The following is a 22402-nucleotide window of genomic DNA, read 5'->3' on the forward strand; positions in this document are numbered from 1 at the left end:
ATATATATATATATATATATACATATATATATATATATATAACTACTTTTTTTTTAAGATTTTGTTTATTTATTTGACAGATGGAGATCAGAGAGAAGCAGGCAGAGAGAGAGGAGGAAGCAGGCTCCCTGCTGAGCAGAGGGCCCGATGTGGGGTTGGACCCAGGACCCTGGGACCATGACCTGAGCCGAAGGCAGAGGCTTTAACCCACTGAGCCACCCACGTGTCCCTATCTATAACTACTTTTAAAAAAGCATTAATAAATGCTCATTAAGTTTACACTATACGCACAGCACTCTGGGGCATATTTTTTAAAAGTCATGAAGTCGGCCCATCAAGAACTGCAACTTGGTTCAGAGACAAGATTTAAATGAACAAGCCGTCACTTCATAAAATGTTGTTACATAGCAGAGGCAGGCTTTAGTACCTGTAAGGAATGGGAGAAAAACAATGTGAGCTGAAACTGTCAGCGGCAGCTGTAAAGAGAAAGGTGGAACGGTACTACTATATTCAACAGTCATCCAGAATCGACATAAATCCTGAGATAGAGATTTAAGAATTTTTCGTTTAAAAAAAAAAAAAAAAAAAAGTTAATGAGTAGCTATTCCAAATTCACTTGCCTAGCCGATTTTGTAAATGGTGAAAACTACTTTTAATTTTTTTTAAAGGTTTTATTTATTTATTTGACAGACAGAGATCACAAGCAGGCAGACAGGCAGGCAGAGAGAGGGAGAGGAGGAAGCAGACTCCCTGCAGAGCAGAGGGCCCGATGCGGGACTCGATTCCAGGCCCCTGAGATCATGACCCAAGCCAAAGGCAGAGGCTTAACTCACTGAGCCACCCAGGCGCCCCTGAAAACTACTTTTAAGTGAATGTGAAAATAATAGGAAGTGATTACAAATTAATACTATATGGAAATATTATGTTATTAGAATTTCTTTGGGAGGAGAGGAGTTGGGGGATGGGTGGCACCCAAAAGAAGCACTGGATTATTAAGAGTTAGTGGTCTTGGTTCAGAAAAGGCCAATTTCAAGTATTACACATTTTTCATTTACTTATCCCATACTTCATTTGACTTTGTTATCTCAAGGCCCTCAAATTCTATTCATCTGATATTCTACTCAAATAATACATGGTTATATTACAAGCAAGATCAGAATTGCATCAAAATATTAATTACACTAATCTATTCTAGAAACAATGAGACAAATGAAATCAATGCTTAAATTCCAAAACTTGTAAACTGTCATGAGTTTTTATTCCTTATCCAAAATGTCTTAGAATTTATCACAGTAAGTCTTCAGACAAAGTTAAAAAAAAAAAAAAATGAGAGTTCAGTTCAATCCTAAATAAATCTTTCTTTTACTCTAAAAATATACAGCGACTCTCTTCTAGAAAATAATTTAGAAACTCGTACTGCTTCTTAATTAACATATTAAGGACTAAAGTTACTTTTTAATTCATCATCCTTTTCTACTAAGATTCCAAAAATACCTTCCCCTTACTTTTCAAAGATGTTATTACTTTTACTTTAAAGGAAAACACTGATTAACTAGGGAATGAAGTTCTCTCTCTATCCACAACTGGCAGCTGAAACGGTTCCTGTGGCTTTTCGTATAGAGATACTGGCATTAAAGTAATGCAGTTGTGCCTTAAAACATTAATTTCAGAATCTCACCAAGAGTGGGTGACCCCCTTCACCCAAATTTAAGGCTGAAGCTCTCCATAGGATTTTAAGAAAGGTCTCACAAGGCCATCTCTTTATTTATAAATCCAATCATTTAATTTATTTCCCTGAAGCTGTAGAATGCAGACCTCCATTCTGAGTCTATCTACACATTAAAACTAAATTCAAGCTTCAAAACTACCTGAGTAGACCTATAACTTCCATTTTATTTAAAATGTAGCATTTCTCCTTCAGCAATTAACTTTGTCTCTGCAACTATGAATTATACTAATAAATTCTCTCCCATTCCCAAACACACACAAAAGCTGGTAAAGTCTATCTATCTTTGAGAGACAGCTAAAATAAAACACAAGCTGAATGTTGAAACTGCTCCAAAACTGAGCTTAAATGAGGTTCACTCAACCTTTTGAGACCACGGTATGAGAAACTATAAGGACTTCCTTTCCTGAGAAAAGACCAGGGATCAATTAAAGATAAAAGTATTAGCTCCTTATCATACTTCACAATTTACACAATGAATTATACTTACTAATCAATATCCACATGCTATTAGTACCCATCCTCACTTAAAATAAGCCTATGTCAGTAAATAAAATGGCAAAAAAGGCTAATATCATCACTAACAGCATTTACAGAAATCATGCGTTTTAAAACTATCGCAAAAAAAGGTTAATATCATCACTAAAAGCATTTACAGAATTCATGTGTTTTAGCACAGTGCTAGATTTTACACAAAAAAGTGTCAACTACAATGGAATTGAAACTTGAAATTATCATTGTGGACTTTACAATTTAACATTAAGATTGCTCTTGTAAAATAATTAGTTTAATTATTCTAGCTAGTGAAGGCTCTTAACAGAGAGTCCAAAGGACAGAGCAAGATTCCTGAAGCAGTTTTGGGTGAAATCAAATTTATGAGAGATTCACATAAAGATGATGTTGCACGGAGTTCCACTTCTACCTTCAATGTAAAGTATCCGCAAGAGTGTTACTTCTAACTTAAAAACCAGAAAAAGCCAAATAAACTATCATATTACAATATTTCTTGAGCCTGTCAGAGGCAATGAAATAGCTTGGCATCCCAGGAAGGACAGATTCCTCCAAAACACGAGACGCATGAATTGACTCTCCAATAGCAGAACACAGGAAGAAGATGCAGCTGCTACACACGTGAGTAAGAAAAAAATCAACCAGAATTTTAACAAGTATATTTTCCATTTCTACAGAGTTGGCTATTCTTAACATTTCATAAAACTGAGTTAAAAATGGGTCTTCTGTGTTTGACTTCTTTGACTCAGCATGTTTGTCCATGCACATATCAAAAAACTTCATTCCTTTTATTAACAAACAATATTCTGTTAATATGGATTTACTACATTTTGTTCAGCCAATAGACATCTGAGTTGTACAACTAAACTTATAAAGCATTTTTTTTTTAGAGATTTTATTTATTTATTTGACAGAGAGAGATCACAAGCAGGCAGAGAGGCAGGCAGAGAGAGAGGAGGAGGAAGCAGGCTCCCTGCCGAGCAGAGAGCCCGATGCGGGACTCGATCCCAGGACCCTGAGATCATGACCTGAGCCAAAGGCAGCGGCTTAACCCACTGAGCCACCCAGGCACCCCTTATAAAGCATTTTAAAAAATTAAAAATTAAATGCAAAAACTTCCTAATTTCGTTAAGTCAGAAGACTTAAAATATTGTTCAAATGGTAATACTCCCCAAACCAATTTACAGATTCTATGTATCCCCTATCAAAGTCCCAGGTGCCTTTTTTTGCATAAATTGACAAGATGATCCTAAAATTCATATGTGAATACAAAGGACCTAGAATAGACACGACTTGGAAAAGAAGATTAAAGTTGGAAGTTAGAAGAATAACATGTTTTGGGGGCACCTGGGAGGCTCAGTCTGTAAAGCACCTGAGTGTGGCTCAGGTCAAGATCTCAGGGTCTCAGGGGATGGAGCCTGCTTGTCCCTCTGCTTCCCCCTCACTCATGCTTCAGAGCGTGGCGTGCCCACTCGCTCTCTGTTTAGTAAAAAAATAAAATTTTAAAAAGAAAAAAGAACATGTTTTGACTTCAAATCTTCTACAAAACTAGAGTAATCAAGAAAACGTGATACTGATTCAAAGAGAGACACAAATATCAATGGAAAAGAACTGAGAGCCAGAAATAAAAACTTTATGTTTATGGTCAACTGATTTTCAACGATTTTAATAACAGTGACAAGACAATTCAACGGGGAAAGAACAGTCTTTTTAACAAATGGTACAAAAGCTGGAGAACTACTTGCAGAAGAATGAAGCTGAACTCCTTATCCCATACATAAAATTAATACAAAATGGAAGAGACCTAAATTGAACAGCTGAAACTCTTAGAGAAAAAAACAGAAAAATAAATCTTTATGACCTTGGGTTATGCGATGATTTATTTACTTTTTTCTTTTTTTGGGAGGGAGGGGCCATGATTTCTTAAATACAATACATAAAACACAATGATAAAAAGAAAAATAAGTATGTTGGACTTCACCAAAGTTTAGAAGTTTTGTGTTACAAAGGGTACCATCTTGAGAGTGAAAAGACAACCTACAAAATGGGAGGGTATATTTGCAAATCATGTATCTTATAAGAGACTTGTATCTAGAATATATAAAGAGCTCTTATAACTCAATGTATACATGTAAATCTTTATATATGATCCAGAAAGACAAGTGAGATATTCTGACTTAATTTTTTCCCAGTACCATGAATTATATTCAATCTGACAGTTTTGACTTTAAGAAAGGAGGTGAAGGGAGACAAAGGCTGAAGGTAGTATATATTTGAATTTGGAATATTTTAATTATTATGGACTCAGAAGACCCTTCCTCATCTGCCAATTTATATTATCTCATACACTGTTAGTCATATCCTAAAATAAAATAAATTCCAGAATTTGATATACAAGCATTTAAGACAAAAAGATTGAAAGAAACAGGCAAAAGAACTCACTGAAAAAAGAAAACCCAATATAGTATTAAGAAAAAAAGTTAACTTTGTCATAAATCCAAAACAATGGCAGAGGTACATAATTTTACAAAACAAATACATTAAGGAGAATTAATGCAACATATATATTCCCACCAAAAAAAAAAGATAAAATTTAGAAATGTAAACTCTGTATTATGTAAACCACAGGTTTAAAAGCACACAACCCATGTTAGAAATTGAAACTGTCACTATGGGGCACCTGGGTGGCTCAGTGAGTTAAGCCTGTCTTCAGCTCAGGTCATGATGTCTGGGTCCTGGGATCAAGCTCTCTGCTCAGCAGGGAGCCTACCTCTCTCTCTCTGCCTACTTATGATCTCTGTCTGTCAAATAAATAAATAAAATCGTTTTTTAAAAAAAGAAAAAAAAACTGTCACTAATTAAGAATGGTGAATTATGGGGGTGCCTGGGTAGCTCAGTTGTTAAGCGTTTGCCTTTGTTAAGTGTCTGTCCTGAGATAGAGCCCCGCATCAGGCTTCCTGCTCAGAGGAAGCCTGCTTCTACCTCTCTCACTCCCCCTGCTTGTATTCCCTCTCTCACTGTCTGTCTGTCTGTCTCTCTCTCTCTCTGTCAAATAAATAAGAATCTTTAAAAAAAAAAAAAAAAAAAAAAAGAACCGTGGTTCTTTGTTAATATACTAAGCTTTAATTCCTATAATTTTCAGTGTTTAAATTACCATTTTCAACGTTTTATTCTCATTGCATATTTGGAAAAACAAAATGCATATCTGTGTATGTAGCTATAAAATAGTTAACTTACTATTTTTAGAAAGGGTATATTTGTATCAACTTAGGACATCTTATCTCTATCTAAAATATTTAGTAGAAATTAAATAAGTCTTTACAAGTTCCAATAAGCTAGTGTTTCATTTACAACATTTAATTTTATAGAATTAATTTAATGAGGATTTGCTCTATGGAAAGGTTTTCTTTAACAAAAAATTTTTAAAAACATACTCCTGGCACATGGGTGGCTCAGTGGGTTAAGCCTCTGCCTTCGGCTCAGGTCACGATCTAAAAACATACTCCTAACATAAAATATATATGTCAGAATAATGAAGTTTATATCAATAAGAAGTCAGTCATACAAATGGTCCCATGGTTACAATCAGTGGCTACTGAAGCTCAGAAGAATAAAAGCAGAAGAACTGTAGATCCGTGTTACTCCCATTTGGCCTTGAAAAACATAGTCATACTGACATCTAAAATAAGACCTGTTTACTTACTCAGGAAGAAAAATAACTGTAGGGAAGATTACACATGTTAAGACCAGAAAGCTCCTCAAGAACTCAGACTGGTGGACAACCATCTCAAAGGAAAGCTGAGAATACAAAGATTACCTCAGCAACTTTTGGAGGCACTCCATCCCCAAGCACTTCCCTGATGAAGCAGTGCTGGCCCATATAGTATGAGAGTCCACAGGTCCGCTTAAAGGCATCTTTCAGTCGTTTCAGCTCTACATCTGTAACTGCAATTCAGAAATTGAAGAGGGTAAGAAACCAGAATAGAAAAGAAGTCTCTCAAAAGCTTCATTTTTTTTAAAAGTAAGTGTTGGCAAGGATGTGGAAAAAAGGGAACCCCTGTGCATTGTTGGTGGGAATGTAAATTGGTGTAGCCACAATGGAACATTTCGGAAGTTCCTCAAAAAATTAAAAACAGAAATACCGTATGATTCAGCAGTCTACTTCTGAGTATTTCCCCCTCATACACACACTTCACAGTAGCCAAAGAAAACAAAAACACTGATTTCAAAAGACAGATGCACCCCTATGTTCATTGCAGCATTATGTACAAGAGCCGAATTTTGGAAGCAACCTAAATTTATTAAATTAATAAAAATAAATGGGTATGGGGTGCCTGGATGGCTCAGTTAAGTGGCTGACTCTTGATTTCAGCTCATGTCTTGATCTCAGGGTCCTGAGACCAAGCCTCGTGTTGGGCTCTGTGCTCAACATGGAACCTGCTGGAGAGTCTCTCTCTCTCCCTCTATCTCTGCCTCTCCCCCAACTCACAAGCACATGCCTACACTCTCTCTCTCTCAAAATGAAGAAATAAAATCTTTTAAAAACAGATGAATGAATAAAGATAAGAGGTGTGTGTGTGTGGGTATGTGTGTATGTGTATACATATATATACACATATACACATACATATATATGCAATAAAGAATATTACTCAGCCATGAAAAAGAACAAAATCTTGCCATTTGCAACAATTTGGATGGATGTCGAGGGTATTTATTCTAAGCAAAATAAGTCTGACAGAGAAAGACAAATACTGTAGGACTGCACTTATATGTGGAATCCAAGAAACAAAACAAACGAAACAGAAACAGACTCATAAATACAAAGAACAAACTGGTGGTTGCCAGAGAGACAGATGAAGGGATGGATAAAACAGGTGAAGGGGATAAAGAGGTACAAACTTCCAGCTATAAAATAAGTAAGTCACAGGGATATAAAGAGCAGCACTGGGAATATAGTTAATACTGTATTAACATTGTATAACAAGCACTCACAATGTATATAAATGTTGAATCACTATGTTGTATACCTGAAACTAATAAAATATTGTATGCCAACTATACTTCAACTTCCTTTGGGATAAAAATTGTATTACTTATACTCCTTAAGCACTTATGTATCCATATGGAGGACACTCTCCAAGTTTAGCTTAGATTTTGTCATCGTTTACAAAGAAAATAATCTATGAATTGATTATTGTAACAACCTAATTATTTTTAGACATCCGCTATCAAAAAAATTACCAAGTCATTATTTTAGACATTTTGAAGACTTTTTTTTTTCACCAATTAGAACAGTATCTGTCTATAAGGACAAGAAAAATACTTTTTAATAGTATGCAGTCAGTTCAAGGATCATAATGGAGGCACAAATAGGTACATAAAAAAGGTAGGTACCTTTAGCCCATGTGGAAGAAAGAGAAGACTCTGGACAGAGAGGATGATTACATAAAAATGTAAAGGCTAACCAAAGCAAAAGAAACAAGGGTATACCAGGCAGAGATGACAGTTTGTTACAAAGTACAAGGATGAATGGAGTGTATGGAATTGTATGTTACTAGAACAAAATAAACAAGGCAGGAAGTAGTAAGCTATAAACCTAGGGTAAAAGTCATTTGACCAAGTCATAGAAATTTTGCTCTGTCATAATATAGGAAGGAATATAGTCAGACACAATTCAGATACAAATTCCACGCAGACAGGAAACAGGACATGTCAGATATAATTCAGACAGTCCATTCTACTAGTAGTATAGAGAAGCAAAAAGTAGACTAATACAAGAAGAAAAGGAGAAGCTGCATCTGGGAAAATGTCTATGAATAAAAGTCAGTAGAACCTGGAGGCTGACTGAGAAGCAATCTAGGATAATATTCATGGTTCTAGTCAGGGAAACTTGAAGGATGGTGATATCATGTAGAAAGGGAATCTAAGAAAAGATAAGTGAGGAAGAAAAGATGATAAACTCTGGTAAGAATATACTGTATATGAAAAACCTGGGAAAATTCAGTGGGTTTTTACAATTATGAGTGTAAAGTTTAGCTGAGAGGTTTGAAGAGAGTCATCAGCACACAGATGACAATTAAAATCACAAATAAGAAGCACAATAAGTCAGAGACAAAACTGTAAGAAACCAATGCTTACAGAATCTGCAGAAAAAGAAAAATACTCTAAGAATATTGATAAGGAACAGTTAGAACAGGAAAAACAAGAAAGTATAGTCTCCAAAGGACAAGAAAAAGGAACTGGTCTACAGTTTCACACAAGGCAGAAAGGACCAACAAAATAAGGACCGAAGAGTCTCTGGCACATCTATTATCATTCAATAAATGTTTGTAGTAGGGAAAGAAACATGGGTCTGACCATTTGTAGGGCAATGATAAGAAAATATGAACTGGGGTGCCTGGGTGGCTCAGTGGGTTAAAGCCTCTGCCTTCAGCTCAGGTCATGATGCCAGGGTCCTGGGATCGAGCCCCGCCATCAGGCTCTCTGCTCGACGAGGAGCCTGCTTCCTCCTCCTCTCTCTCTCTCTGCCTGTCTCTCTGCCTACTTGTGATCTGTCTGTCAAAAAAATAAAAATAAAAATAAGAACTAATACTTGAATAAGTAACTAGAGAAAAATGTAAATACTACATGCTTAATTCATTAAAAATTGGAGTCATACTATTAACATCCTCAATATAGTCCTTGATTTCAGCTTGGGTCATGATCTCGGGGTCATGAGATCAGGTCCCGTGTGAAGTGGAGGCTGCTTGAGATTCTCTCCCTTCCCCTCTGCCCCGCCCATGATGTGTGCACACTCCCTTTAAAAAAAAAAAAAAGTGAATGCAAAAGTAAAGAACAGAACAAAGCTCAATCTCATGAACTATGGTAATGGTAAAGAAATTACTTCAGTTATTGAAATACATATTTCTTCAAGATGGCTGATTGCATTAACAGCTTTACTAACAAATTAGAATGCTCACAGTCTAGTGGAAGAGATAAGAAAAATCAATCATTGGGATATAAAATGATACATACACTGTGGGTTTCAGATCATTTGAAGAACTATTTAGTAGTATGTTTAAAAAATAGCAGACTATTGACTAATGAACTTACTCATTTATAACATGAGAAAATGTATATAATAAGCTTTTCTTTTTTTTTAAGATTTTATTTATTTATTTGACAGACAGAGATCACAAGAAGGCAGAGAGGCAGGCAGATAGACAGTGAGAAGCAGGCTCCCTGCAGAGCAGAGAGCCCGAAGCAGGACTCAATCCCAGGACTCTGGAAATCATGACCTGAGCCAAAGGCAGAGGCTTTAACCGACTAAGCGACCCGGGCGCCCCTGTAATGAGCATTTTTTTAAAGATTTTTATTTATTTATTTATTTATTTATTTATTTATTTGATAGACAGACAGAGATTGCAAGTAGGCAGAGAGGCAGGCAGAGAGAGAGGGGGAAGCAGGCTCCCCGCCGAGCAGAGAGCCCGATGTGGGTCTTGATCCCAGGACCCTGAGATCATGACCCGAGCTGAAGGCAGAGGCTTAAACCACTGAGCCACCCAGGCACCCCTGTAATGAGCTTTTTAAAGCACTTATAAAAAGCAAGTGATGTCTATCAACACAAGACAGACTGAGTCTAAGTTACTGTATATACTAGAAATAGAATATTAAACACTAAAATACTGCCACAGATCCGTACTTACTGAAAATAAACAGCATTTTTATTTATTCAAAATAAACAGACTAACAATTGGCTCAAATGTAGACAAGGAGTACATACATAAAAGTGTTCGCTTCTGTACAACTGAAATTTTGAAAACCTTAAAAATGAAAATTTAGGAGGACTGCAATCCCGGCTGGGTCATTCCTTATCCCTGGAACCTTCTGTAAGATGGCAGTTTGCAGAGTATGTACCTTACTGGGTGGCTGGGAGAATTCTGTTCACTAATGCAAACTGCTCAGAACAGTGCCTGAGTTCTAGAAAGCCATCTAAATGTTATTTACTGTGGCTGTAATTATCATATATGTGTGATGAGAACAGCCTCCTATAACTGCTGTGAGAATAACATGAAATAAAATGAAATTATATCATACTTCCAATACTCTAACAGCTTCACATACTTTTATTTAAACTAAAGTGCCTAATGAATATAAAGCATATAATAGGTGAGGTCTACTACACCCAGACATTCAATAAATGGTACCTATTTTAAAAATTAAATAACAAAAAAATAAAAATTTAGGCAGATGGAAAATAGACTAGGATCAAGCTTAGTAAAATTTTAAAGCAGGAAAACATAACATTAATGTAGTTATTTTAGTTTTAGAAAGAAAAAACAACCTCAGGTAAAAAATGGAAAACTAAACACATTTTTTTAAAAATTCATTTATTCAAGAGAGTGAGAGTATAAACAAGGGGAGCAGGAGGAAGAGGAAGTCACAGGCTCCCCGCTGAGCAGGGTGCCTGATACATGGCTCGATCCCAGAACCCTGGGATCATGACCTGAGCCGAAGGCAAATGCTTAACTGAGCCAAAGGCAGATGAGATGCTTAACCAACTTGAGGCACCCATGCATCCCTGAACGCATTTTTTAAAAAAATCTCTTCTCAGGTGCAGCTGTGTGATTCAGTCAATTTACTGTCTAACTCTTGATTTCAGCTCCGGTCGTGACCTCAGGGTCATGAGAGCAAACCCATGTGGGGCTCCATGCTCAGTGAGGAGTTCGACTGGGATTCTCTCCCCCTCCCTTTGCCCCTCCCCCTGCTCACACTTTCTCTCAAATAAATAAAATCTTTTTTTAAAAAAATCTCCTGGGGCACCTGGGTGGCTCAGTGGGTTAAGCCGCTGCCTTCGGCTCGGGTCGTGATCTCAGGGTCCTGGGATCGAGTCCCGCATCGGGCTCCCTGCTGAGCAGGGAGCCTGTTTCCCTCTCTCTCTCTCTGCCTGTTTTTCTATCTACTGTGATATCTCTCTGTCAAATAAATAAATAAAATCTTAAAAAAAAAAAATCTTTTGTCGCTCTAGACTTCACTAAAACTACAGCAAGAATAAAAGGATATAAATTCACAAGAACAAAGGGAAGAGAAAAGTGAGGACCTATGAGTCAAATTTTTCTGTGACCATCAAGTGTTTGGAGGAGCGGTGACCTATCTATGCAGACCAAAGACCTAAGCACTAGCAGTTGAGAAATATGAACAAGAAGCAAACTAATTTACCTATTTTACCCTATTCAGAGCACCCCCCCAAAAAAGGCTCAGGAACTGATGGTACCAATTACCACCAAAGGCAGGAGTGGGAGGGGTAGGTGGTAATGGGGGGGGGGGGGATAAAGAGAGACTGACTGGTTGAAAGTCTGTATGAAAAGTGGTTAGACCAGACCCTCAGGTCTAACCTTGAAGCAGGACGTAGTCAGGCACAAACTACAACTTTCACACAAACCTTTTAGATATAGATATATATTTAAAAAGGCCAGAGATACATTCTCCAAAGCATCTGAGGTAGAAAGGCTCTATACATGGAAACAGCAGGTTTACCTGAGAGCTGTAAGAATAATAAGAAATGAAAAAAGGTCAAGATTAAGTGAGCATCTGTATTCCTTGCCCTACTGAGACATAGGTATCACGTAGGCAGAATAAATAGGATTCTTCCCCGAAGAAAAGTAAATGATAACAGAACATATGCCTACTGCTACTGACATGGAGTGAGAGGAGACTCTATTCCCTTCTTAGAAATGGCTGAGTTCCCAACTAATTACCCAATAGGAAAATCCCATAAGTGACAAATCCAAACACATTAGTCACCCAATCAATGTTTAATGTACACTTTTAAAAATAAATGGGCAGTTTGGCAGTTCTTACAAACTTAAGCATATACTTACTTATCCTATAACCCAGCAATTCTACTCCTTGTTATTTACCCAAGAGAAATGAAAATACTGTATAAAAATGTACACAAGAGTTGTATTAATAATAGCCAAAACACTAGAAACAACTCCTTTGTCCATACACAGGTGAATAAATGTAGTATATCCATACAATGGAGTAGTATTCTGCAATAGAAATTAAGAAACTGATCACGCAACATAAATGAGTCTCAAAAGTGATACTGAGCAAAAGAAACTAGGCACAAAAGAACATACTATATGACCACATTATATGAAAGTCTTTTTTTTTTTTTTTTCTTAAAGATTTTATTTAGTTGACAGAGATCACAAGTAGGCGGAGAGGCAGAGCAGAGGGCTGAGCAGAGGGCCCAATGCGGGGCCCGATCCTGGGACCCTGGGATCATGATCTGAGCCGAAGGCAGAACCTTTAACCCACTGAGCCACCCAGGCGCCCCATTATATGAAAGTCTTAAAGAGGCAAAACTAACTATGGTGGCAAAGATGGTGACTGACCAGTGGTGGAGTAAAGGGTGTGTGGGTAGAAATATAAGGAACAGACTGCAAAGAGGTAGGAAGGAACTCTTCTAAGGTGATGGAAATGTTTTATACATTTGCCTGGTGTGCTGATTACACAAGAAAATACATTTGTCAAAACTAATTAAACTGATTATATTATATCCTCAATTATATTGAGGAAGATACCAACAAGGAAAGTACCAAAACAAACAAGGGTTGTTAGTGGGGATAACAGAAATAATGAAGAAGGAAGAAAAAAACAATACTAAAACTTCCAAATATTCTTAGAGAAGGATAAAAGGAAAATTACATCCAAATAAGCACTATAAAATATAGTAATGAGAAAGTAACAATAATCTCTTGGACCCCCTTCCCAGCAGCTGTAAGAAAATGTTCTTCATCAAAATAAGGGGATAAACAAAAGAAAAGGGACCTGGAAAACACTGACTCCAGCATGAGAGAGGTAAAGGATGGCTGATCATGATATGACACCCCAGGATGACAACTACACAGTAGGCCTAGAGGATAGGACCAGATTAGAAATGAAGAAGGGTTCCAGAAAAAAAAGAAAGAGAGCAGGACGGTACAAGTTATACATCTGACCACAGTGGGAATAGCTTGAAGAGGTATTTCACCTTCAAAAATTAAATCTCAAGGATTAGTTTTACTTTAGGTTTCTCTTAACAACCTAAAAAAGAGAAGCCTTTCAAAGTACAACAATACAGGCTTGAACTGCATCGGTCCACTTATACGTGGACTTTTCTTTTCAATAAAGACATTGAAAAATTTTTTAGAGATTTGCAATTTGGAAAAACAGATGAACTGTACAGCCTAGAAATATCAAAGAAAACTGAAAGGTCTGTCATGAATGCATTAAATATATGTAGATACTTGTCTACTTTACCATTTACTATCATAAAATATACAAAATTAGAAAAAGTTAAAATTTATCAAAACTTACACACACTTACAGACCGTACTTGGTGCCATTCTGAGAGAAATGCAAACAAGTGTAAAAATGCGGTATTAAATCATAACTGCATAAAATTAACTGTAGTACATACTGTACAACTGTTAATAATTTTGTAGCCACCTCCTGTTGCTATTATAGTGAGCTCAAATGTCAGAACATCTGCTTAAAGTACCGTGTGCTGCTAATCATTTCTTCGTGAATAGTTAATCTCTCTAGTAAATTGTGTATCACAGTAAAAAGTGATCTCTCATGGTTCTCATGTATTTTTCATCACATTTAGTGCAAAACCCTAAGCCTTGAGTATCACCAGGGGGGCCATACGAAGTGCTGCTAGTGGGCTGGAAGTGCTCCCAAGAAAGAGAAAAGTCATACCATTTTAAGAAAAAGCTGAATTGCCTGATATGTACCACACAGTGAGGTCTACAGCTGCGGCTGCCCACTATTTGAAGACAAATGAATCCACTGTAAGGATCATTATTTTAAAAAGGCTGGGGTGGGGGGTAGATTCATGAACCCTCTCTACATCTGTGCCAGCAGGAGTGAAAACCTTATACTTTTTGTGAAATACCTTTTTATCTCGTACTGAAAATGCAGCTTTTATGTGGGTGCAGGTTGTTAATAAGAAAGGCATACCTGTAGACTCTAACATGATTCAAGAAAAATCAAAGTCACCAGATGACAGCTTATGGCAAAAGGAAGATGGAAGGATCTAGTCAAGCTGACGAATTTAATCCCAGCAAAGGATGGTTTGGAAAAAAGAGGTCTGCCTTAAAACATGTCAACAAGGGGACGCCTGGGTGGCTCAGTGGGTTAAGCCTCTGCCTAGAGCTCAGGTCATGATCTCAGGGTCCTGGGATCGAACCCTGCATCGGGCTCTCTGCTTGGCAGGGAGCCTGCTTCTCTCTCTCTCTCTCTCTCTCTCTCTGCCTGCCTCTCTGCCTACTCGTGGTCTCTTTCTATCAAGGAAATAAAATGTTTTTTTTAAAAATGTCAACAAGAAAAGCAGTTTCTGCTGACCAAGAGGCAGCAGATGAATTCCCAGATGCCATTTAGAAAATCATTGAAGAGAAGGGTATCTGCCGAGCAAATTTTTAATGCAGATCTAAGTGTCCTATCCTGGGGATGCAGGGGCACACAGGGAGGGTAGAATGCCGCAAAGAATATTTATTGGTAAGGAAGAGAAGCAAGCACCGGGATTTAAGATAGAAAGAGACAAGCTAATTCTACTGTTTTGTACAATGCACTTGGGTTCATGATGCACTTGGGTTCATGGTCAGGACTGCCCTTAGTTGCTGAGAATTAGCAATTCACAAATAACAAGATCTGGTAAGAAAAAGAAGTACCTGATAATCACTTTCTGACTGTAGCACTGAGGCAGCAAAAGCAATTACACAGAAAGGACCAATACTGGACCAGAGATAAAACAAAGACTATGGTATTCACTAGTGAAACAGAATCCTTCCAGAAAGACCATCTTAAAATGCAAAACATAAAAATTAAAATATTACAAGCTATTGAGCCCTTACTTATCATATGCTCAAACACTGTGCTATGCAATGGGGAATACAAACCTAAAAATAATCAACTCTACCTTCAAGGAATTCATGGCTAAGAGACAGATTCATGAATAAATAATGACAATATAATAAATATAAAAGACACAGCTGGGCACAAGAAGAACACCTAAAAAGAGAAGAAGAGTGCTTGCTCTAAAACTACACTACTAAGTTGTGCTCTAAACACAACTTACAGCAAAACAGACAACTAGCTACATCTAGTGATTACGTCTATATACTTTTTTAAATCTTTTTTAAAAAATATTTTATTTATTTGACAGAGAGAGCAAGCAAGCACATGAGCGAGCAGCGGGATCTGCACACTGAGAGAGTGGGAGAAGCAGGCTCCCCTCCAAGCAGACAACCTGATGTGGGACTTGATCCCAGGACCCTATGATCACAACCTGAGCCAAAGGCAAATGCTTAACCGATTGAGCCACTCAGGCACCCCTACTTCTCTATACCTTCTATAAAGGTCTTCTTGTTGTGAATTCCTCTTACATTTGATCATGTACAGCATGACATTCTAAAAACCTATCTGACCTATAGTAAACTTAATATAGCAACATAACCAACAAAAACAACCTAATCAACAGTTATAATCATGTTTTTAAGAGAAAACTGTAGTATTCTATGATAAGATTTACAGATTATACCAACTGCCTGGGACTAAGTTGACTGGACTTGAGTTAGTTGTGATGAGAAGGAGAACAGATAACTAACTTCAAGAATTCCCACGTGCTTTCAGGCAGGCCATCAACCTCCTCATTTGGATGAGAAAATGAAAAGCTCTCAGGCATAGACAACAGGGCTAGCCACAAATCTGTGCTTCCTGGATACCCCACCATCCCAGATTTTCCCATCCTTTCTCATCACTTGGTTTCCTGAGCAGGGCAAAAGCAACAGCGTACTTTGGTGAGCTAAGGGGAGGATGCTGAATTCAGTCCAGGCAGCAGTCCACGTAATCAGAGTCACATAATCAGAGCAGGGGGTGCTAACAAGAAACCTATGCTTCTTCTATACCTCCACTATTTCTTTTTCTTTTTCTTTTTTTTAAGATTTTATTTATTTGACAGAGATCACAAGTAGGCAGAGAGGCAGGCAGAGAGGGAGGAGGAAGCAGGCTCCCCGCCAAGCAGAGAGCCCCATGCAGGGCTCTTTCCCAGGATCCTGGGATCATGATCTGAGCCGAAGGCAGAGGCTTTAACCCACTGAGCTACCCAGGTGCCCCCCCTCCACTATTTCTGAATCACATTTCATCTGATCCTTTACCAACATTATCAATACAAAATATCTAAATAAATGAAAATACATGCATAATTGCAACTGAAAAGGCCAGAAACATTAGACATCACCCCCGCATCTGACTATTCTAGATTTGACACCAGAAAGAAAAGTTGTATGAATAAAAGTATTCTGTGGCTCCTTTGCTAAGGAATAAAAGTTCAAGCATAATGGGAATTACTGGAGAAAGAAAGAGTGACAGAGCAAAGCTCAAAAACTGAAATACCTACAGGGAGGAGGAGGGCAATCTAAGTGAGGAAGTGGGCCAGGTGGGGTATATGGAACCCTAGAGACCACACATCCTCCTACAAGGGGTAGATGCTACTAAGTTCCAGACATTTGCTACAATGTAGCAATGAGGAAACCAAGAATATGGGGGGGGGGGGGGGGGTGAAAGACCGAGAGACAGAGAGAGAAGGAGAGAGAGAGCTCTCTACTTTAAAAGCACTGACAACTAATTTTTTAAAAAATTTAAACAGCATGCTGTCTCAGTATGTCTGTCCAGCCAGCTGCCAGTTTTAACAAACTCTGGCCAAATGGTTAACAAAATATACATGTGTTTAAACTGAACAAAGTCACTTACTAGGGGTGAGAACATGGGCAAGTTACTTAGTATCATTGCACTTACTCTTCTGTAAAACGGGGTATGTATGTGGACTTGACAAAGACAGGACAATAATGGATGCTCAATAAATGACAGTCTGGGAGGACAGGATTTCTAGCAGTAAAGAGGGTGTACCCTATTCATTCTATAAAATTATAAACAAAGTCATCCTTTGTAAAATAAATTCTGCTATCAACCTTACATAAAAGAAATCAGGAGTCACTTGGCATTAATAGATCAAAGGTTCAATCAGGTAAATCTGGCTGTATTCATGGCTACAGGCTGTGCTAAACATAATATTTACTTAAAGCATGGGTACGGTCACTTGCTATACTTTATCTACAAAAGCTCCTAATCACAAAAGCTCCTTGAACTAAAGTCATGAAGAATTCAGCATGTACTCCTTTTAAAAATAAGACTACTTTTTAACAGACTGAAGAATGGGGCTTCTTTGATATAAATCATACATACAACACAAGACTAGTTGAGTTTTTACTAAATCCAAGACTTCTCTAGAGGGAGTTTTTTAATTTGTTTATAAAATATAAACAAGAGCAGAAAAAATTTTCAGTTTTATCTAGCAGTTTCTGGTTACACAGTAATTCAAGCATATTCTGAGTAGCCTATATGAAACAACATAAAAACTAAACAGGTGTGTACTTCACCTAACATACTGACAACAGTGTGTCAGGTTCTATGGGGGGGATGATACAAAGATAAGGTATTGTCCTTGGTAGGGTTTTTTCGTTTTGTTTATTTCCTTGGTTTTAAAAGCTTAAAATCTGTCAATAAATACTTAAGTCCTGGGCGCCTGGGTGGCTCAGTGGGTTAAGCTGCTGCCTTCGGCTCAGGTCATGATCTCAGGGTCCTGGGATCGAGTCCCGCATCGGGCTCTCTGCTCAGCAGGGAGCCTGCTTCCTCCTCTCTCTCTCTCTGCCTGCCTCTCCATCTACTTGTGATTTCTCTCTGTCAAATAAATAAATAAAATCTTAAAAAAAAAAAAAAATACCTAAGTCCTATTCTGGTCAGTGAAAGAAAAAGAAGGTATAACTTTTCTAAAAAATAGGAATTCAAGGGCCACCTGAGTGGCTCAGTCAGTTAAGCCTCTGTCTTTGGCTCAGGTTATGAACCCAGGGTCCTGGGACTGAGCCCCACATAGGGCTCCCTGCTCAGCCCCACGGGAAACATACAGTTCCCCCCATTTGTGCTTCTGCTGATATCACAACCCTGCCCAGATTCAAGGGGAGCAACCACAGACCCCACTTTTCATGGGAGAAGTATCAAAGTCATATTGTAACAGCAAATGGGATAGGATATTTGTCACAGCCATCTTTCAAAATTATAATCTGCCATATAATGAACAATATATATTTGTACCAGGTTTTCTTCTTTCCACAGCCACTTGAAGAATACAACATCATATATTCCCCTTTTTAAATATTTACAGATCTTTGCAAGACAAGTTATAGACATGGGTACTAAAGAAAATAGTACTTAGCAAAAAAGAAGTCAAGCATACCACTCTCCTTCAGGAATACTCAACTATTATAGTATATTACCTCTAACCAAAAATAGAGCTAAATGGAAGATTTAAACTTCCAAACTAACATCTTAGAAAAGATACAAAATTGAAAGGAAGACGACAGAGGAACAGTATGTGATCTGCTACCCAACTGGGAGAGATCAGAAGCCTATCTGCACTACATCTAAGGGCACTATTTCAGAAACTGGAAGCAACTTAGTCTTAGAGGGAAAAAAAGGGAGGGAAAGGAGACTAAGAATTCTCTCTCCAGTAAGAACTTCAGCATCTAAGATCTACAAAAGAGAAGGAAGGAAGGAAGGGAAAGAGGAAACAGAAGGAAAAGCAGTCCATGGCAAAAGGGTAAGAAAAAGTAGGCTACCTTCCAGTGACTTCCTGATCTGAGGCTCTAGGGTCTGACTATCTAGAGCATTTCTTCCTCAGTTTAAAGGAAAATTTTCTCTTTTCCCTTACTTAACATGACTTCTATAATGAAGTATGACTTAGCAAGGCAATGGATATACTGTCCCTGGAAGTGAAAATCAAAGATGAAACAGAGCTTTTAGTTAAAGTTATAACTATTTTGTCATTGATTTTTTTTTTAAAGGGTAGGGTGAAGCATAATCTGAAAAAAAAAATTCATTTATGAAAATTCATTTACAAAGCAGAGCTACCAAGACTAATTCTAACTTTGTCTTAAGCAATAAATATCTTCAGATCATTCAACTAGGGAATTCAGAAATTTCCCTAATTATGTTGTAGTTTGTATATCCTAAATATTCATTATCTGCAGTTCCTACAGGCAGTTTTTAACTACACATGGCTTATAAGCATAACATTCTTTCTTTTTTTTTTTTAAATTGTGTTTTTAACTAATTTTTTTCAGTAGTCATTTATTAAATGCTACTATGTGTCAGTCACTGTAAAGATGAGTAAGACATAGTTCACACATTCCAATACTTCAAATTTCAGAAGGTAAGACCGGCACACAACCAAATAACCATTATACCAGATAGGAATTTTATGGTGGAAGTAGTAAAATGGAGTCCCAAAGTAGGGAGTGATTAATTCTGAGATGGTGACTAAGAAAGGCTTCCAAGAGGTATTGATTCTTGAAATGAAGGGGTTCACCTAGCAAAAAAAAAAAAAAAAAAAAGGCCAAAGGGTATTCCAGGCAAGGAAAACACATATAAAAGAACAAAGTAGCACAGATAATTGGGGAACTGCAAGTAGTTTGATACAAATGGAGTACAGGGTGCAAGAAGCAGAGGTGCAGGGAATGAAACTAGAATGCATAGAACCCTACTTTATTCAAGGTGATAATGTTCCCAGCTAAAAAAAACAAACAAACAAACAAACTATATTTTCCAGCTTCCCTTGCAACTAAAAATGGTCAATGAAATATAACAAAATTTGCTAAAGCGTAAGACTCCTTTAAAAAACTTCAGATAGTTAGTAATGAATGTCCTTTGCTTTAGTTTCTTCCTCCCACCTGGAACTCAGAAAGCAATGCCTGCCTCTGCAGCAGCTCTCTTACATAACAAATGAACCTGAAGTTATAAACCATACACAACAAACAGTAAAATCAAGAAGTAAGAAAAAGCTCAGATGACCATAAAATTACCATACAACCTTGGATATTCTATCTCCAGAACTGTATGTAACTCCTAGATCTTATTTAAGAAACTTCCTGTTCAGGGTAAGGTGAACTTAGGTGGTAAGGTGGCTTACCTGTTAGCCACCTAAGTAACAAGTGGCTGTTACCCGTTAAGGTAGGTAACAGGTGGCTCAGCCTGTTAAGCGTCTGCCTTGGGCTCAGGTCATGATCCCAGGGCCCTGGGACTCAACTTCTCCCTCTGCCTGGCTTCCCTACCCGTGCATGGGCTCATGTACTCTCTCTCTGACAAATAAGTAAATAAACCTAAAAAAAAAAAAAAAGAAAGAAAGAAAGAAAGAAAGAGAGAAAGAAAAGAAAAATTTTCTGTTTAAGGGCGCCTGAGGGGCTCAGTCAATTAAGCATCTGCCTTCAGCTTAGGTCATGGTCTTGGGGTCCTGGGATGGAGCCCCACATCATCCACCTCCCCACCTGCTCATGATCTCTCTCTGAAATTTAAAACAACAACAACAACAACAACAAAAAACCTTAAAAAAAAAAAAGAAAGAAAATTTCTGTTTAATATTCAACCAAACTTAATCCTAACTGATAAAGGTATCAGGTCCAAGCATATGGAAAGACACTCTTAAGCTATTCCTCAGTTTTAAACAAATAAGTAACAGATTTATGTTCACACTCATGTTAAGATGTTAAAAAGATTAGAAAAAGGCCACACTGGCAGCACAAAGACGGGAAGACCAGCTGAGAAGCTACTGCACTCATTCAGACAAGAAATGAGAGTTAAAGGCAGATTCAAGAGACATTAAAATTGACTGTAACAGGGTTCAATGGGTTCAAAGGATAATTAATTAGCTATAAAAGGACAAGAAAAAAAAAAAAGGATCTAAATATCTGCTTGGTCCTAAAATGTATTCAGTGTCACTGCTGAAGATAAAGTCTACAAGAATTTGAATATTTTACATGGTATTTACATTTCCCTTAGGTACTAAGTGTATGTGTCACTCCCAAAATTCATACGTTGAAGCCCTAACCTTCAGTGTGGCAGCATTTGGAGTTCAGAATTACTGTTAATTGAGGTTACCAGTGTGAGGCTGATAGGATTAGTATCCATACAAGAAGTAACACCAGAAAGCTAGTGTTTCCCTCCCCCACCCCCACCTCCCTGCTTGCAGACAGGATAAAGGCCTCGTGAAGACTCAGACAAGGAAGCCATCTGTAAACCAGGAAGAGAGTCTTCACCAGAAACCAAACCCTGCCAGAAGCTCAATTTTGGACTTTCAAGCTTCCAGAACTGTGAGAAAATAGATTTCTGTTGTTTAAGCCATCCAGTCTATGATATTTTGTTATGGCCGCCTAAGGTAATACAGAATTTGCTATTGAGAAATTGGGTACTGCTATAAGAAACACCTAAGAATATCAAGTGGCTTTGGAACTGGGTAATGGGTAGAGGCTGGAGGGGTTTTGAGTTGCATGCTAAAAAAGGCACAGAGGTGCCTGGCTGGCTCAGTAGGAAGAACATGCAACTCATGAACTTGGGACTGTGAGCTGGACCCCCTCACTGGGTGCAGAGATTACTAAAAAAAATAAGTAAACAAGCTTTATACATAAAAGGCCTAGATTGCTGTGAAAGGACTATTGATAGAAATATGACCCTCAAAGGTGAGAAAGAAGGTGAGAGGCCCTCAAAGGTGAGAAAGAAATCCAAGAGAAGAAAGCCACAGAGAAGGTCCCTATAATCCTAAAGAATATTTAAATCATGAACAGAATGTTGGTTAGGAATATGAACATTAAAAGACCATTCTGGTAAGGTACTAGACAGAAATGAGGAACATGTTATTGGAAATTGAAGGAGAGGTGATCCTTGTTTCCTTGTTTTAAGCAGCAACAACAAAAAACAGCAAAGAGGGGCACCTGGGTGGCTCAGTTGGTTAAGCATCGGATTCTTGATTTCTGCTCAGGTCATGATTTCCAGGTCTCCACATCAGGCTCCACACTCAGCAGGGAGTCAGCTTGAGATTCATTCTCTCTCTCTGCCCCTCCCCCCACTTATGCTCACTCACTCTCTCCCCCTCTCTCTCAAAATAAATAAAAAATTTTTAAAAAGGCAAAGAACTTGGCTAAACTGTGTTCAGATTCTAATGTTTTGCAGAAGATAAAGCTTTGAGTGACAAAATTGGACACTTAACTAAAAAGATTTCTAAGCAAAGTGTTGAAGACCTGTTTTGTCCTT

The 22402-nt window shown here is 37.8% G+C and overlaps 1 protein-coding gene across 6 annotated transcripts in view; it reads right to left on the reverse strand.

The window, feature by feature from the left end:
- USP32 (ubiquitin specific peptidase 32) overlaps positions 1-22402 on the reverse strand; it is a 237081-nt gene that overhangs the window by 143423 nt on the left and 71256 nt on the right. For all 6 annotated transcript variants that reach the window (XM_082707484.1, XM_082707485.1, XM_082707487.1 and 3 more), the window contains exon 2: positions 6054-6181. In XM_082707484.1, the coding sequence (XP_082563610.1) occupies positions 6054-6181 (128 nt within the window). The remainder of the gene's footprint in view (positions 1-6053; positions 6182-22402) is intronic.

This window comes from Mustela nivalis (genome assembly GCF_964662115.1).
Source record: "Mustela nivalis genome assembly, chromosome: 17".
NCBI classification, from domain to species: Eukaryota; Metazoa; Chordata; class Mammalia; order Carnivora; family Mustelidae; genus Mustela; species Mustela nivalis.